Source organism: Pteropus alecto, unplaced genomic scaffold, assembly GCF_000325575.1.
Source record: "Pteropus alecto unplaced genomic scaffold, ASM32557v1 scaffold20, whole genome shotgun sequence".
Lineage (NCBI taxonomy): Eukaryota > Metazoa > Chordata > Mammalia > Chiroptera > Pteropodidae > Pteropus > Pteropus alecto.
In genome coordinates this window covers 6,991,219-7,010,245 of record NW_006436298.1, presented here as the reverse complement: position 1 = coordinate 7,010,245, position 19,027 = coordinate 6,991,219, and the positions used below count along the sequence as shown (strand labels likewise).

At 31.8% G+C, this 19,027-nt stretch overlaps 1 protein-coding gene across 4 annotated transcripts in view; it reads right to left on the bottom strand.

The window, feature by feature from the left end:
* Positions 1-19,027, bottom strand: part of RAD17 (RAD17 checkpoint clamp loader component) — a 35,552-nt gene that overhangs the window by 15,310 nt on the left and 1,215 nt on the right. For 3 of the 4 annotated variants that reach the window (XM_025047719.1, XM_025047721.1, XM_025047720.1), the window contains 10 exons: positions 18,747-18,850; positions 17,223-17,480; positions 16,483-16,566; positions 11,041-11,215; positions 9,562-9,698; positions 8,801-8,853; positions 8,594-8,719; positions 8,429-8,498; positions 3,536-3,647; positions 1,597-1,782 (listed from right to left, as the gene is read on the bottom strand). In XM_025047719.1, the coding sequence (XP_024903487.1) occupies positions 1,597-1,782; positions 3,536-3,647; positions 8,429-8,498; positions 8,594-8,719; positions 8,801-8,853; positions 9,562-9,698; positions 11,041-11,215; positions 16,483-16,566; positions 17,223-17,480; positions 18,747-18,850 (1,305 nt within the window). The remainder of the gene's footprint in view (positions 1-1,596; positions 1,783-3,535; positions 3,648-8,428; positions 8,499-8,593; positions 8,720-8,800; positions 8,854-9,561; positions 9,699-11,040; positions 11,216-16,482; positions 16,567-17,222; positions 17,481-18,746; positions 18,851-19,027) is intronic. The other variant, XM_006913113.3, reaches the window with a different exon arrangement.

The following is a 19,027-nucleotide window of genomic DNA, read 5'->3' as shown; positions in this document are numbered from 1 at the left end:
CTTAATAATTCTGCAGTACCTCTCATTTGAAGGTTTTTTAACACTTTAGGCACAAAAAGCCCAAAAACACTAAGTGAGTTGTTAAAATAAAAAAATAAAATAACTGGAAAGTTATATGAGAGTTGCCTCACTATTGGCAAGAAAAATTTAGAATTCTGATGCCTAGATTTTGGATTTTCTAGAATTAACATATTTGGTTTCTTAAAGCACTCCACCTTTTACCTTTCCAGCTCTGAGCTGCTTTCTTCTTTTGATTCTCATCTCAATACAGAGGTATTTACTGCTTTATATTACTATGCAGGCAGATGCTGCTCTCTGCATGAGAGAAAAGGAAAACCCATTCCCTAATGCAAGAGGTTATAAAAGAATGTTGAGGAAGAAAAGGGTAGAAGGAAAGGGACCAGTGTGGTCAATTTGGTCCAGAGGGGCCACGGACAGTGGAGTGTCTTCATTTCCACCTAAGTGATGTCTGTTTCATTTTCTTCAGGTGGCATGAAGGTTTCTATCTAGAATTCCCAACTTCTGACTACCTGGAAAGAAGAAACTGAAAGACATTGGCCTAAAACAAGAAGGGTGCCTGTAGTGAGGAGGGAATGAAGCAGAAACATAGACACAACAGAATAGAAAGAGGGAAAGAAGATAAGATGGAAAGCAGGTATAAGAGGTATTTGCAGAGTTTTATAGGAAGATAAAAACAGTAGTTTAAAGCAATTGGGTTTTTGGCAACCGGAAAATGGTCTCAGATAGTAAGGCGTGATGGGTATGAAGCTTCAGTGAATGTCTGTGTACATTTGTGACTCTGATGCAGCTTTTTTATAAGGGATTTGAAAAACTATCTGAAAGAATATTGAGGATACTGTACACTTAAGACTTTTACGGTTCAAAGTTGTTTACTTTTTGTAATATAAAAACTCAACTACAGCAATGGTTTTCTTTCAAAAAAAGTGTACATTGTTTTAATCTTTATAAACATCACATCATATCGATTTAAAATTTTCAATTTTCTTCCTTCAGGATAAGACTGAAAACTAGTATTTTCCATATAAAGAACAGAGTTTGGGATTTTATTGAAAGGAGAGATGATTTGAGAACTTAGAGATGGGTGACTGGGATGGAGGGGCTGAAGGGAAGTAGGCATCAAAGACAGAAGAGGGGAATGGAACAACTCCAACTGGGGAGAGAGGAGCTAGTGAAGAGAACAGAGAAATGTAAGAGATTTCAAAGAAACTTTAAACTACCTGGCAATTTGCCCAGGGCTCTGGTAGCCAGAATGCAGGGCTAAGAGGGCTTTGTGAGACTAATACTTGCCACTAACAGTCTAGATGGACTGATAGCTTACCTTCAGCAAACTATAATTTTAAAGACTTACAAATATGAATGTGGTCTACAGTAGTTAGTTTTTATGTTTAATTCTACTCATACACTAAAAACTCTAAATATACTTTCCTGCTTTGTCTTAGACCTTGCCAAACAGTATCTGTCCTAGTTTTTTCTTATAATAGAACCAAACACATGACATTTTTAAAAATATGGTATTTATTTCAGTTGTAAGACTAATATCTAACAGATTTTTAAAAATGTATAAGGTCTTCTTACTTTTGCAATATAGTATTTTCCCCAAAGCTCTGAAGAGAAAGAGAGAAACATCTTTGCCACCAATAGCCTGGACCTCTTGATTTTCAAAAACCTTATCAGGTTTTTTTCTTCTTTTTGATTTTGACAGTGCAGCATCTGATTTTAATGAAGATATTCCTTTTTTCCTTGGACATAAACTGTTCCCTCCTAAATAATATACACCGAAATGACAGTAAAATTAAAATATGAAAGCTAAAACTGAGAACATTTCATATATAGTTACAATAAGCATTCTAATTAAAATATATTTTTCTAATGAACAATTATTATAAAATAAGTGAACTGAGTCAGAGTCTTCTTTGGGTTGCTAAACTATTAAAAACAAAATAACTGTCTTCTAAAAGTATCTCATGACACAGATTTCAAGTTTTCATATAAACAAAGGACATACTCTCTAATATAGTCATATCACCTTGACTTCTCACAGTGTTATGTGCAAGGTACTGTTCTTGGTGCATGGAATGTAATAACTAATTTAATCCTCATAACTCTATTAGGAGAGAACTATTAGTATACAGATTTTAACAAATGAGATATAGAGGTTAAGTAACCTGCTCAAGGTTATAAACTAATAAATGATTGGAATTCAGGCAGTCTGGTTCTGCAATACATGCTTAACAACTTTTCTGTTACTTCTCTCATTTGGGCAGTCTCCAACTTAAAATACGTCTATGTTCAAATTTCACTGTAAATCTGTTTAAAACTTAGAATGCATCACTTAAGAAAAGCAGCCTGGGACAGCCAAAAGAACATAGGATCTGGGTTTGAATATTAGTATTATCTATTTCACTGGACTGTTCTGAGAATTAAATGAAAACAAAACAAAACAAAAAACCACACACATTATTGTTAATACAGTTCCTGATCCATTCAAAATTTTTATTTTCCTCCCTTTACAACTTCTGAGCTCAGAGCAATAATGTTATAAATGGTAGTTAGGATCCCAAAGTGGCCCACTTGAACCTTCGTACCCCCTAATTCCAGTAGTGAACCTAAGGACTATTTACCTCTATGTTTCTACAGGGATAAGCAGAATTCTGTTTTCAGTTGTGTTAGGCTTCTTATTTTTCTACAGTTATTTTGAAAAATAAAGATGTAAACTAAATGAGTATATTATACTTATGGGTAAAAACTAGTATTTTAGGTGGATTTTTAGGATGGCTTTTAATTTTTTAATAATTTCTCAATGTTAAGCATCAAATTATTTGTTAAATGTTTTGAGATGAAGGCTGTATACAGTTAAACTATGACTGTTAGAGTAAAAATGTAACTCATTGCCAATAGTGGGGCAATCTTTTTAATGTAGTATGGCTATGCACCTCTTTTACATAGTAGGGGGAAATTAATTTATTAATTTATAGCATATATAAATTTGTATGAAATAAGTTCAAAAGTAAACGCACCTGAGTACAATGGTATTAAATTCATTAACAGCTGGCCATTTATTGAGCCCTTAGTATGTCAAGCACTGGAATTAGTACTCTACAAGTATAACTTCACTTACTCTTCACATAACTCTTGAGACAGGTTCTTATATAAAAGGTGAGAAAACAGAGGCACAGAAAGATTAAGTCACTTGTAAGAATAAGTCATCGCTAAGTGGCAGAGCCAAGATTTTCATTCAGGAAGTCAAATTAACTTTGAAAGGTAAAGTAACGAACCACATAAATGAATCTTAGGTTTATCTCCGATATACAGATATATACGATAATGTATTCATATGGGTATGTGCATGCATGTGTACATAATTTTATGACACTATCTCAATAAAAAAATAGTAAGTGAAGACAGGTATACATCAATTATAGGGTAAAATGTTTAGTTTGATTTCATTTCAAGAACGATTAAGAGAAAATCAGTTACCTATATAATCCTATAAGAATATATCTTCCATAGTTACCTTTTGAAGAAGAAAACTGGAGACTGTTTATTGCACTTCTGATATCACCAGAACATCCATGACAGAGCAACTCTAGAGAAGTTTTATCAGGGACAGTAATATTTCCTCCATTCTAAAATGAGAAAATTAAATATTTTTAAATGTTTTTCTAAAACAAAAACAAAACCCAAAAAACTCCCCTATTCTCTTATCTTAATGGAAGTACATTAGAATCTTTCAAATTTGAATGTTAAAAAGCCTCCATATTAAATAATAATCTGCCTATAAAGGTATAAGAGTCAATGATTTAACACAGCTTAACGTAAAATCTTAAGAGTATAAAATGTTGCTTTACTTTGACTGCGTTATATTTTAGAGTTCTCTATTTCTTACTATACATACACACATATATATGTACAAACATATATGTACACACCCAGACATCGCAATACATAATAAAAACAGTACACAAAAAATTTGAGAAATCTTTGAAATTTACATGAAAATTGCTATGCTTGGGTTTTCAACATATTAAATCAGTCTGTTTAGTATTAAAAAGCCACAACTGCATCAACTCATATTTATAGCCTAAGTTTCATACAGATATTTAAGATATAAAAAAATACATGTATATTTTTTATGTAAGCAAATTAAAATATATATACACACCACCTATCATACCCTTGGTAGTGATATAAACAAAAAGCAAGAAAAATTTATCTTCTCTCACCACTCAGAAACTCCTAATAATTTACTGATATGACTTAAGTTGAATTTATGTGACTATTCACAGATCATCCCATTTTAGATCCTGTAAAAATTGATTAAAACAGAAAAATAGTACCGTGCTACAATCCTTCAATATATATTTTATTTTAACTTTATTAAGCAAAGCTGTTTCAAAAGTTTTTATGAAAAAATTACTGTCCTGTTTGTCTCCCCCAATCAGAATTGTCAGAATTGTTAACATTCTAATGAATAATTTTCGACTTTCTGTGCATAAAGATCTATAACTATATAGTATCTATAAGCATATATAAACATACAGTGTTAATTTTTCAAACATAAGTAGGATACTATATTAATTTACAAGTTAATTTTTTACTTGGTATCATTCTTTGTGCTCTGTTAGCTGCTTTAAAACTATTTCATTTTTTATTTTATTAAAAAAAAATGTTACAGGAATACCGTAAGTTAACTAATATTTCCCCCACTAAAGGGATATTTACATTATTTCCAGTTTTTCACCATTATAGACACAAACACACGCACAGACACACAGATCTTTGCCAACATGCATGAATATTTCCGTAGAAGTAGAGTGTAACAATTATCAATTTTATTTTTTCTACCAGTGGTATGTGAGAGTGCCCAATTTCCATATCTTTGGCAATCCTGTTTATCTATCTTTAAAATTTTTTGCTATCTGATACGTGAAAACTGGTATCTGAATATGATACGAATTTCTCTGATTACGAGTAGGACTGAACACCCCTCATGTCCATCAGCCATTCATATTTGTGTACTGGCTTCTGTTCTTAGCCTTTTTTTATAGGCGCATTGTTACATATTCAGATGTTAATGCTTTTTCTGTTACATAAATTAGAAATATATTCTATTTCTCATGCTTATCTTTTAACCTACCTTACCATGCCTTGTCATTTCCTACGTTTCTCATTCTTAAAAAGTAAATCCATGGTTTTCAGGCTTTTTTTCTGGCTTAGAAAGATTTCCACAACCTAAAGTCACTATTTTTTCCTAATACTCTTCTAATTTTTATTTTTGTATTTAAACCTTTAATCCACCTGGAAATTATTTTTGTGCATAGTATGAAGCAAAGATGTGACCTTATATTTTTCCATATGGACATCCAATTGTTTTGGCACCACTTATGAACTATCATAGTCAACTCTTTCCTCACTTATTTCATATAGAAAATTCCTATTTATACATATTGATCTATCTCTGTGCTGTCTTCTCATTTTAATTCTTCTATTTCTCTATTACTGTCCCAATACCACATGGTTGTAATTTCCATGGTTTTATATTACATTTCAATACCTAGATAGCAAGTCTTTCTTCATCATTCTTTAATACAACTTTCTTGCTCATGCCTGTGAAGTTCTCTTCCAGATTAATTTCATTTTTATTGTAAATACATTAAAAAATTGTTTTGATAGTACTTGTTTTTGAAAAATTCTAGATTCAGGTTACTGGCCAAAAAGGAAATGTAATTTGAAATCATGATGCTTGGTAGCTGAAGAAAATAACATGGATGTTAATTATTATAACATGAAGATGTGGCTAAAATACGTGATCAGCAGTTCTTTTCATACTTCACATATCTAATGATTTCAGAAAAGACTAAAGATCATTCGTCCTATAAAAATATAAAAACATCTATTTAAACTAAAAAAAAAAACCAACACATTTAAGATATTCAACACTCTTTTTTATTACAGTAGTCCCACTTTATCTAAGGTTTCACTTTCCATGGTTTCAGTTACCCATGGTCAACTGCAGTCTGAAAATATTAAATAAAAACTCTAGAAATACACAATTCGTAAGTTTTAAATTGCACGCCGTTCTGAGTAGCATGATGAAATCTTGAACTGTCTAGTCCATTCTGCCCAGGACATGAATCATCCCTTTGTCTAGTATGTCCAAGCTGTATATAATCCCCGCCAGTTAGTCACTCAGTAGCCATCTTGGTTATAAGATTGACTGTTGCAGTATTGCAGTGCTTGTGTTCAAGCAACTCTTATCTTATTGCTATAATTGTTTTTATTTTATTGTTGGTTATTGTTGTTAATCTCTTACTGTGCCTAATTTACAAATTAAGTTTTATCATAGGTATGTATAGGAAAACAAAAGTAAATAGAGGTTCAGCATTATCCACAGTTTCAGGCATCCATTGGGGGTCTTGAAACATATCCCCCACAGATAAGGGGGGACTACTGTACAACTAGTTCACCTAAGATGTCACAATCTTTCTTAATATAATTAACTAGCTACAGAAAGCCAGAGATTAAACTTTTCTTTAGATCTTCCTATACTATCATTATCATCCTCAGAGACCCCAGACAGTATCATAACATTTGATTTTATAAAAGCTTAAAGGACTTGCCTAGTGTGCTTGTTGTTGCTCCTGTGATGTACCATATCAATCATGACAGTTCTAATATTCTCGCAGACTAGCTATTTAAGATATAGCTTGTTAACTACATAACAAAGAAGTTATGGTATTCTCTTTTTACTAGTATAATACAACTGACCAAAGTAAATGCTTTTTGCAATTTAATGACTTAATCTTAAAAGAAGTTTTCAGTTAATGTGATAAAAGTAGTATATTATTATTTAATTTTTGTTTAAAAAAATTTTAAGTTATAATTTGTAATTATTTTATAGTAGAGAATGCAGTTTTTAAAAAGGCAATAAAAAAATCACAAGTGATCCAACTATCCAGAACTAATCACACTTAGCATTTTAAATACTTTCTTTTAGTATATGTATGTGTGTGTGTGTGTATATATATATATATACATATATATATATATATACACACACATACACACCTTGTTTTTACTGACAATTGTTTTGCTTTAGCACAGTAAACTGAAGTCAGAACAAAACTTCAAACCCATCTGATATTTAATAGTTGTGGGATACTATGTAAGTTATTTCCCCCCAAAGCTCAGTTTCCTTACCTGTACAATAGGGATAATGTAACAATTTTGTTTTGTTATGGTAAGGTTTAATAAGATCAGGTAAGTAACAATACCTTGTACAGGGCCTGACATACAAAAGGCTGAAAATATCATTTCTACTGTCAGCAATATCATATAACTTTGTTTCTTGTTATTTTTAATGTGACATTAAATTGTATTTTCTCATGCCACTAAATATTCTCAAAATTCTAATTAATAATATAATAGCTCACCACAGTAACTGCTTCCTCATTATTGGACTTTATTATTAATAGTCACTTATTTTTTCATCATTATTGACTTAGCTAAATGCTCTACAGACATACATTGTTTTGTTTAATCCTCAAAACAACCTCTCCCTTGGGAATTAATTTGGATCCCTCAATTCCTAGGATCTAGCAGTGCAACACACACACAAGTTTCATGTACGATCTAGAATCATGCTGCTGGGAGCAGAAGTTCCATCAATTTATTTTAACATCACCTTGATTTGAAAAATAGAAAAAAATGATACATTAAAAGTGACAAGAGCTGTTTCACAATAATGTTAACATACTTAACACTTAAAAATGCTTAAGATGATATATTTAATAACACTGTAACAGTGTATTATATATTTGAAAATTGCTAAGAGAGTAAATCTTAAATGTTCTCACCAGGAAAAGAAATGGTAATTATGAGATGTGATGGAGGTATTAGCTAATGCTATGGGTGGTAATCATTTTACAATACGTAAGTGTTTCAAATCAACATGTTTTAACTTAGACTTAGATGATTATATCTCAATAAAGCTGGAAAAAATGGTTAATGATGTGCTTTTTACCACAGAAAAAACCTTACTAAATTAAAAAAAAGTGACAACAGGAAAAAGCAGCTTAACTGTTGATAACTAAAGTACCTAGATGCAAAAACAATTTCTTGAAAACAGACACAATTTAGAATACTAAGGAGCAAATGGAAATTTACTTTGATGTGAAAGAGAAAGCTGTTTAATAGTAGAAAAATATTAAGAATTTTTTAAATCAATACTTCCTACGTTTTCTAAAATGACATATCTTATGAGTGTCATTTAAAAAATTAGAAAATTTTAATTTTAAAACTGAAAAATATGTGTCTCCATCTCCTCAAGTTTACATAATACCAATTAAGTTTGGTTTTCTATAATTAAAATGTAAGAGTCAAATTAATCGGTTTTTAAAAGACTTACCTTATTAGCCTCTATGGTCATTATTCGATTAAGAAATTTCATCATAATTGTTGGTGCCACGGGGTTGAAACTGTCAAAAGTTTTACAAAGAAAGATAGTGGTTAAATGATTAATTTAAAAATACAATTTGTATGTGAACATTATAAGCAGAAATTTCATTCTTACCTAATGTTTGATATAGCACACTCTTCTTGAATTTCTTTGGGAAACAGTAACCTTTGATTATTATCTCCACTGAGACTGTCAGAGATTATAAATATTAGAGGGCATCGACCAATCTGTACATACTTCCTAAAATAAAATATAGCAATGTTGAAATTTAAGCCACTTGCCATTTAATTTAGAGTTTTAGAAAACTTCACTGAAACTCACCTTAGAACTTCATGTAAAGTATGAGAATCTCGATAAAACTGGTTAGGTAAATCCTATTGAAAACATATGACAAATACTTGTTCAGTTTTAGTCCCAAGCAAATTTATTTTCAGATTTATATTTGCCAGCACAGGAAAAAATGTTTTCTATTCAATGTATCGTAGCTAGAACTTTTGTAGAAATTAAGGGAAATATGAAAAAGCTGATATCCTAAACAGTAATGCATCAATGAAAAACCCAATTTTCACACCAAATTTCTTAGGGTCACTACTGGTTAAGTTTCCACTTAACATCATTTTCCAAATATTTCTTTTGCTTTTCTACACTTAAGCCACTAAGTTTTTAAAAAAGATTTTTTAAATTAGTTCCAACTATACAGCACATGGGTTAGACATTTATAGTTTATAAAAATAGCCCCCTGATTACTCTTATCTTCCCTCTGGCTCCACACCTAGCCATTACAGTATTGCTGACTGCTTTCCCTAGGCCTGCTCCCTACCCCCCCCACCCCTTGACCATCTATCAACTACTAATTTGTACTTCCTTAACCCTTCACCGTAAGCCATTCATTTTTAAAGTTCCTTAACCTACAGCTACTCTATTCAAGTTTACTGAACAGGTTTTTAGGTTTCTGCTATCACAAAGCCACACTATTTTACCACTATTAATACTATGGAGAGAGTTAATATCATTATCATATAAGATATATCTTTCAATTATTTATTCAATAATTACAGCAGGATTTTAAAAGTTGTACTTACTTCAACCAGAATTATCTTCTTATCAGTTTTCAAGTCATCTCCAAGCATTTGTAGTTTGTTATATTTTGTTGCTCTTAGTAGAAACTCTTTAAAAACTGCTATCTGAGACTGATAGGGAAATATATGGAAGCTTGATTCTGAAAGGAAACATATTTAACCTTTTTATTTTCAATAAATTACATATCCATCAATATTACGCATAGGCATATAATATATTCATATACATTAACAAACACATTTACATATGCAAGAACAACTCACAATACTATAGCATGTTTTCTAATTAGACAAAACTGTTCAAATTTAGAATAGGATATTCGTTTTCAAAAGACATGAGTCATCATGGACATCAGGAATTTTTCAATACCAACGAATGTTAACTGACTTCAGAACACAGCTGTATTCCATACAACTGGTAAAAATACTTATGACTTTGACTATATAATGAAGACTTTCCAAATAAGTGATTATAAATAATTTTCAATAATAAAGATTTAACAACAAAAGCAGAATGACTGATTAGTGAATTAGGGAATAAAGGAAGTTTTCTGAAAACATGTTTTACATAGAAGACTGTTTATAAAGACCTGCTAAATTTTCAAAAGTAATGTTACTATTTAGAAAGCAGTAAAAATTCCCAGAGTACAGGATATTAGCAACATAAGAGTGTGCATACTAAGAATATAATATGCACAAAGAATATGCACAGAGCATATTAAAAAAGATCCCAGAGAAGGGATTTTGAGGAATATTCCACATTAAAATAAATTGTTCTTCTACAGAACCCCTTTCATTTCGAAGTGGCCTAGGAGATTTGGCTTCCTCTAGTTTAGTTATCTATAGTAGCAATAAGAAAATGAAAGTTAAAAATAATTATACTGAAGTATATAAGCATACATGAAAAGTTACTATGTACCAAATCTTTAAATTGGTACTGTTACTATTTTTGGATGTTTGTCTTAAGGTCTCCTTCCAAATTCCAAAGAGTCTGCTTATGTTTTGATTTGATTTGATCAGGTCTGACCTAAGTTCTCTTCACTTGTTTGGAAGTTCCTTTGATATATCTTAAAGCTTGATTTACATTTAAACAAAAAGATTTTATTTACAGTCTAATTTCCTAGCCAGAGCCTAGAAAAAAGTAAATAAACAATGTAGATTAGCCTATTATCTAACAAAACAGATAAGACAATCCTCAAAGAATCCCATTCTCCTCTACTGGAGCCACCCTCTCCTTCTCCTGAAATTACTTCTCTGAAACTGGGAAGTATAGGAGAAAATGCACTCATATAGTTTCATTTGATTGCTACTCTGACTTTGAGAAGCAGTTGGTAGTGGGCAGATGCCAATCTAGTATAAGAGAGGCAATATCTTTTTCTCAAAAACATACACCAAAAAGGATCTTAGGAATCTTAATAACAAGGATGGGAAGTTTGTTTCAAAAGTTCTTTAAACATAGACTTTTCTCAGAATTTCCATTACCTTTACAGCAAACCTTACCAGGACTAAATATCTCTTTGAAATCATCTTTTTGGAAGTCTGGTAAAACTGGATTAATCCACTCTTGTACTTGAATCCCATGCTCCTTAGATAGTATTTTTATAGTTGTTGTTTTTCCACATCCAGGAGGCCCTGTTATTAATAAAATAGATCCGCCCTAAAACCAAACACAAACATTAATTAAAAATCAAAATCACTAGAATGCTACAATATGTTTGAATTTTCTTCCTAAATATTAGTTACTTCTATAAATATTTACTGAATGTCTGGTATAAGCAAACTACATTTCACTATAAACCGAGATGAAATAAACCAGCTTTAGATAAAATAAGATAATCTTATTTCCTGAACTTTTAAGCATAGCTTCTGATAATTCTTCAATTCTCTTCCAAAGACTACTTAGCAGCCAAATTAAACAACTAAACTTCAGCTGGATTAAGGAGGTAATTTCTGCAACAAATATTTTTAGAGGTTACTGGAACTCATAAAATTCGATCTTGATACAGAACTCTCCTTAAATTATACACTTTAATATTATACAAATACAATATTCTAAGGAAAAGACTTCAGTTTGGATATCAGATTCTTTAATAAATGTAGAAACATTTACCAGAGATAGGACTCTAAAGAGAGACTGAGACAGGATAGCCTATCGAAGTTCCCCCTCCCCTCCAGGACCTGGCTCTGGAATTTTTCCTCAGTTCCCTACTCAGTCCTTTTCCTGAGGCTTTGGAATTTCTTCCTTGTCCCGTACTCAGACCTTTTGATTTCAAGCTTGAGATCCCAGCAAGAGAAACAAGCCAAGGCTAGGATATAAGACAGCTGTCCTTGGGCCGCCTCCTCCCTTCCAGGTGGCATGGTAAACAAGTCAAGACTGGGAGGCAAGCCTGATAGCCTTGGGACACTTCCCAAACCCCAAGAAAACAACAGCCCATAATTCTGACAGCTCCAGGCAGACTCTCTGAGCTGCCCCCATTTTTCTCTTAAGTGTGTACTTTCCCTTTAATAAAACTTACTTTCCTGCTTGCTGTTGGTTGTGTCCTTGAATTCTTTCTCATGGCATAAGACAAGAACCTCACCACTGGAGTTCTGAGGTCCGGGTCCCTCTTTGGACCTCCACTCCGTTGAGCTCTCCAGTAACAAGACTGGAGTGTAGGTCCCAGTAATATTCCCTCATACAGTAAATCTGACCAAAAAGTTAAAGCCATAGATCTTTATGAATTATTGTTTTGGTTTTCCTTGGATAAATACCCAGAAGAACAACTGCTGGGTCAAAAGGTAAATCCATTTTTAATTTTTTGAGAAACTTCCAGACTGTTTTCCACAGCAGCTGTACCAATTTGCAATTCTACCAACAGTATGTAAGAGTTCTCTTTTCTCCATATCCTTGCCAACACTTGTTTTTTGATTTATTGATGATTACCATTCTGATGGGTGTGAGGTGATATCTCATTGAGGTTTTAATTTGCATTTCTCTGAAGATCAGTGACCTTGAGCATCTTTTCATGTCTATTGGCCATCTGTATTTCCTCTTTGGAGAAATAGCTGTTCAGGTCTTCTGCCCTTGGCAAATACCTTCTCCCATTCCATGGTTGTCTTTTCATTTTGTTGATGGTTTCCTTTGCTGTTTACAAACTTTTTAGTTTGATGTAGTCCTATTTGTTTATTTTTTCTTTTGTTTCCCTTGCCCGAGGAGATATATCCAAAAAGAAATTACTGTTAGCAATATCAGAGAATTTACTGCCTATGTTTTCTTCTAAAAGTTTTATGGTTTCGGGTCTTACATTTAAATCTTTAATCCATTTTGAGTCTATTCTTGTATACGGTGTAAGAAGGTGGTCCAGCTTCTTTTTTTTTGTATCTGTCCAATTTTTCCACTACCATTTATCGAAGAGACTATCTTTACCCCATTATATATTCTTGCCTTCTTTGTCATATATTAAGTGAGCATATAGGCGTAGATTTATTTCTGGGCTCTCTATTCTGTTCCATTGACCAACGTATCTATTTTTATGCCAGTACCATGCTGTCTTGATTACCATAGCCTCGTAGTATAGTATAATTCGTAAAGATCTATGCACCCCTATATTCATGGCAGTACAATTTATAATAGCCAAGTTACAGAAGCAACCTAAATTCCCATCAACAGACAACTGAATAAAGAAGTTATGGTTCATATATACAATAGAATATTACTCGGCCATTAAAAAAATGAAATTCTACCATTTGCAATGACATGGACCTAGAGGTTATTATGCTGAGTGAAATAAGTCAGAGAAAGATAAATACCATATGATTTCGCTTATATGCAGAATCTAAGGAACAAAAAGAACTAATCAAATACAGACTCGCAAATATAGAGGACAATCTGGTGACGAACAGAGGGGAGTGGGGTTGTGGGGTTGGGAGAATGGGGTGAAGGGTTAAGGAAGTACAAATTAGTAATTGATAGATGGTCATAGGGATAGGGAGCACAGCACAGGGAATGCAGTTAGCCTTAATGTAATGACTAGGTAGAGAGCTAGAGGAGAGAAAGAGCAATTAGGAGGATGGTTTTATAAACTATATATGTGTCAAACCAACATACTATATACTTAAAACTAATAATTTTTTTTTTAAAAAGCCAAAAAATGTCAGGGGAAGATTTCCTGCATCTAGTGGTGGGCTGTAATCCTTGCTCATTTGTTTACCCTTAATAACTAGTGTAAGTAAAGGCCTGTGTACTTGGACCCAGAAGAGAGCCAATTCCGCTTTTTAAAATGGATGAGTGCATGAGTTATAGTACTATTGGCCATGAGTTTAATGTTAATGATTTAGTGATATATATTAAATAAGGTGTCTTTAAACAGGCAGACACATAAAACAAGGTTATTATATATTGATGGGTTGATGTAAACGTGAAGGAACATCAGGTTTCACAGGAAACTAAGGATGTAAACCTGAAGGAACATCAGGTTTCACAGGAACCTAACCTTGTATTTCTCTTAGGAACAATGGTTAGTATTTGCTAATTCTTTGTTTGTGGTAACTTTATGGAACATAATTAATGCAGATAATAAGAACTGACTACTTCCAAGCAAATTACTTTTTAAAAAGAAGAGGAAGCTCAAGCAAGGGAAGTCATGTATTTTTCTCATGTAATAGAGTTAAGTGTCTACTCTTTGACACAGTGAGTAGAAACTACATAGCAAAAGTTTTGCTTCCAGTAATAAAATTGGGAGGTAGTCTCCTATAAGACTATAAGACACTAAAATATGAAAATTTTTGTTAATTCAACTGTCTACATTGTAATAGAAATTTACTATATTTTTAAGGAAAGAAGTTATCCTGAATGATTAACTCAGTAAATATTTGAAGTACTTACAATAAATTTTAAAATAATTTTGGCTTGCCCATAGAGAAATCTAGAAGTTACCAAAATTTCTGACTAAAAATGTCTTGTAATCAGTGACATCACTGAAAATTTATATAACAGAGAATATATACAATTGGTTAAAGTCCAAGTTCTTAGAGAGAAAAAGACTTTAAAACTATAGAAGAAATATTTTCCCCAATACTTATATATGTATACACATAACTTAGTTTATCCACCTGGTAGAATAATAATAATAGTACATGTGCAGGTTTAAGATAGGATGTTTATACTAAAAAAGTACTGATAAGTGAGAAAACACAGTGGACTCTGAAAAATATAAACAATTATCTAAGCTGATCAAACAAATCAATGAGGAAAAGCCTGGATCTATGAGGTACGTCAGGAAAACTGCTCAAGAATGTATACTCAGGGAAGAGAGATGATTTTTATGAGCCAGCAGGGGAATACTAATGCTGACATTGAAAATCCATCTTGTATATGCTATCTTAACACTAACCCAAAGGGTTAGATCTGCAAGCTAGACAGAAAGGACCAGGATTCAAAAGAGGACCTGTTACCACTGGAGGCAACGAAAACACCAACTGCTTCATTTCAACGTTGAAAATTAAAGAGAATGACTTAAAATGTATCCTATCTTTCCAGTTCAAACTATATTCAAAAGTAACTAGCTAGCCCGACTCAGTGATGGCAAACTTTCCTTATGGAAAATGCCAGCTAACAATTATAGAAATAATAATAGAATTTAAAAATCACCATTTCATAATCTTAACAAAATAAGTGATTCAGGCAAGGACAGAAAATAGATGCTAAAGTACATAGGTGAAAGATTGCTGGGGAACAAGACACTTACATGTTGCCAAAGTATCTCCCCACAGATCATGTGCCAGTTGTAAGGGAAAAAATTACTTTACAATGAAGATTTTTGACTGTCATCTCCTTAATCTAGTGATTGAACTTAACAGTAAAGACAGCAGAACCAGACATATTTTTTGATATGATGCAATATAAAATAAATACCATGGCTTAATAAAGCATCCTTGCAAAAATATTCAACTCGAGTCTAATCAAGCCCTTGATTCAAACTTTTAAGTTACAGGAAATGCAGGATGGAAGAACAAGTTAGTCATTATGAGGAGGAAACAACCTGACAACTTCAGAACGTGAGATCTACAAGTCAACTGGCCTGGTCTCTTCAATAAGTCAATATCTTGGAGAGAAAGAAAAGGTGAAAGGGACCATTCTAGATTTAAAAAGACTTAAGAGATATAACAATCAAATGCAAGATGTGGTCCTTGATAAGATCCTGGTTATAACTGACCAGCTACAAAATAAGACATTTTGAAGAAAGCTGGAGAAATGTGAATATGAACTGAGCATGAGATAACATTAGGGAATTAGCTAATTTTGTTAGATAGAATAATAGTACATACAATTAATTAGGAAAATTAAAAAAAAAAAAAGTGGCATACTGATGTTTCTAAAAGTCTGATCAAAATGTCACATATTTATAATTTATTTTAAAATACTTAAGGGAAAAGATGATGGCTATATTATGGGTATGAGTATGTATTAATTTACTATTCTATTTTCCTTTATGTTTGAAGAATCTTAAAATAAAAAAAGTTTAAAAAGAATATTCTAGCTTAGGGGTAAAGCATAATTGTGGAATTAGGAAGTGAAAAAAGAAACATCAGTGTAAAATGAATGATGACTGTTTTAGGTTATATTCAGTATGAAAACTGGTATATAATTTGCCTGCTTGCTTCAGGGTGAAATAATCTGATGTGCAAAATACACTACCACCTTAACTAGTTTACTATGCTTTATGTTTATGACAGGGCATAAGAAGGAAAAAGAAATTTAAGTAAAGGGGAAAACTCAGTCTCAGAATCTTTTAGTGGGGCCAGAAATAGTTAAGACTAGAGAGTTTTCCATGACAAGTGATCTGGATTTATTTAGTCATCATGAAGTTTAACTTCTTATAACCATCTATAAGTCAGAGGAACATTTGATATTAAATATTTAAAACACATTTTTTATTTAATTACCTGTTTGGGCTGCCTTTCTAAGACTTCAGATTTTAGCCAGGTTTCAACTTCTTCAATTTTCTTTTTATGCACAGCAAGTTCATGCTAAAAATTTCAAGTTTAAAATAAACATTTTTAATGAAAAAACTAGCAAATGAGTAACATGAAATAGCAATAAAACAGACTGATTACACTTAATTTTTTCTATTGTTATAAAAAAATTGGTTTTTAAAAATTACTTATTTTTAATTCTTTAATATCATCACATATTTGACCCTTTTTATCCCATCTACCTCCCTCTCCCTACCCCAACCTCTGGTAACCATTAGTCTTTTGCCCCTGTCCATGAGTCTCTGTTTATTTGTCCTGTTCATTTATTGCTTTTGAGTTTATAGAAAAAATTGTTTTTAGGTTAACATCACTGTACAAAAATTTTGGACAGGTTTGGAATTATAAAATTTTTTAAAAAACTTAAAATACATTTTGGGAAGGGAATAAATAGGGAAGGGTATTACCTTTAGAAGGAAAAAAAAACAGATTGATCCTATGTTGAGGCTAAATTTAATCTAAGACAAATAACCAATGATACAACTTCAGAACAACTGTTGAGAAAATCTGAGCCTTGGAACATAAAAAACCTACAAATTATTGGTTTTTTTCCTAAATCGTTTAGATAAAAAGATTTTTATGAGTAACAATCTAAAAATGCACATTTCTCTCCTTCCTGAAATTACACAACTTGTTTGCATGCTATTTAGTACCTGAGTTTCTGGTTTATATTTATCCACCCATGGTTCATTTTCAGACAGATATTCTTCTGAATTTTCTAGACCATAAAACTGTTCTGAGGAGGATAGCTTTCCTCTTTTTCTAGTTGGAAATCTGCAACTTTCTAATGTGGAAGGCACATTTTTTCTTCTATGACTTGAATTATTCACACCTAATGATGTGGCAGTAATAGTAGAGATGCTTGTATTCTCTGAAAAATCATCAAAGGATGGGTCTACCCAGTCTGTTATCTGAAAAAAAGAAATCATGTAAATACTATTACAATTTTTTGCATCTATTCCCTATATAATTGAACTACTGTGTAAAAAAAAAAGTTTGGATATTTGCAGCATTTAAAATAAAAATATCACAAAATAGCTCTTTAATAGTTATTTTTCTACTTTACAATAAATGCATACTTGTCTACTTAACCATGGTAATGATGAATGTCATACAAAGGAATAAAGAATACAAACTTTATTCTTATTAATGTAATCTTCCCAGGATAAAGAGTAGGCTGATTATTTTTAAACTCATTTGTATAACTGAAACCTAAATATTCAAATTACTTACCAAAAAAGCAAAACAAGATAAATAAAATGGTACTATTTTAACCATTCACAACATGAGAAGTGTAACACTTCTGCCTTGACCATGTTAATACATTACATTTCATACATCCAAATAATTCCTAACAGCTTTAAGACTTTGTAAAGATATAGTCTAAGAATTCTGATGCCATAATTTGTAAATATGACTTGATTATATTCATCCCCTTTTAAGGATGGGAGTTAAGAATATTATTAATAGGTAAAGAACTGAAAACCTCTGGGAAAAAACTTGAGTCACAACCATCCAATTCATTTCCTCCTCTTCAAGAGACTGTCACTATTACCATAATTTTGGCCCCTTTCCTCAATTTTTAAGAGTATATAAAAATATTATGTTCTAGTAAAATTTTTGATAGCAATTCTAATCTATATGTTACTTATACATTTTACAGTTTTATTTCTTACATAAATGTGAAAAATAAAAAAAAGGGGGAAGCGAACCAGCAAAGTTAAATAATTTATAATTTACTTAAGATGTGAGAAAAATCAGATCTATCACTAGGAAAACAGCTACTTTGCATATGAGTACGAGCCTGATCCTCATTCTACTCTACTCCTTAACCATGCTGAGGAATGGCACACTGAACCACATGATTTCTAAGAGGTAAGGGCTGCTGTTAAGCTTTAACACAAACTACAACTCATATATTTCTTTCTTCTACTGCTCTTTCATTAAAGAGTTTTCAGCCCTTTCTTTGTGATTGGGATTGTAAACAATTTTTCAAAATTAAGGCTGTACTTCTGGTGTATGGATGTTTTATAACTTATCATTAGACTTTTTAGATCACTAATTACAACAGACACTGGGCACCATTACTTTGATAGCAGTAATAAATCATTAAGAACATGTACAAAATTTTTCATTCTTTTGGGCAATTATTACAGGGCCATTTTAGGGTATCATACCTTTGTAGAAGATTCCTTTCGTCTAAGAAAAGTTTTTGACATTATAAACTTTAATAGTTCCCATCCATAGTATACAACCTGTAGTACATTAAAGTATAATTCACCTAGAGAAAAAAATTCTCAATTAAGAAAAATGGTAAAACAGAAATACAATAATTAATATAAATGATATAATCAACAGCATAATAAAGTTAAAGCTCAAGACCAGTGAAAGGAAACATAGTAAACATAGTTGAAGCAAGAGTCAAAATGCTAAAACAAATTTTAATTTTAATGATTAT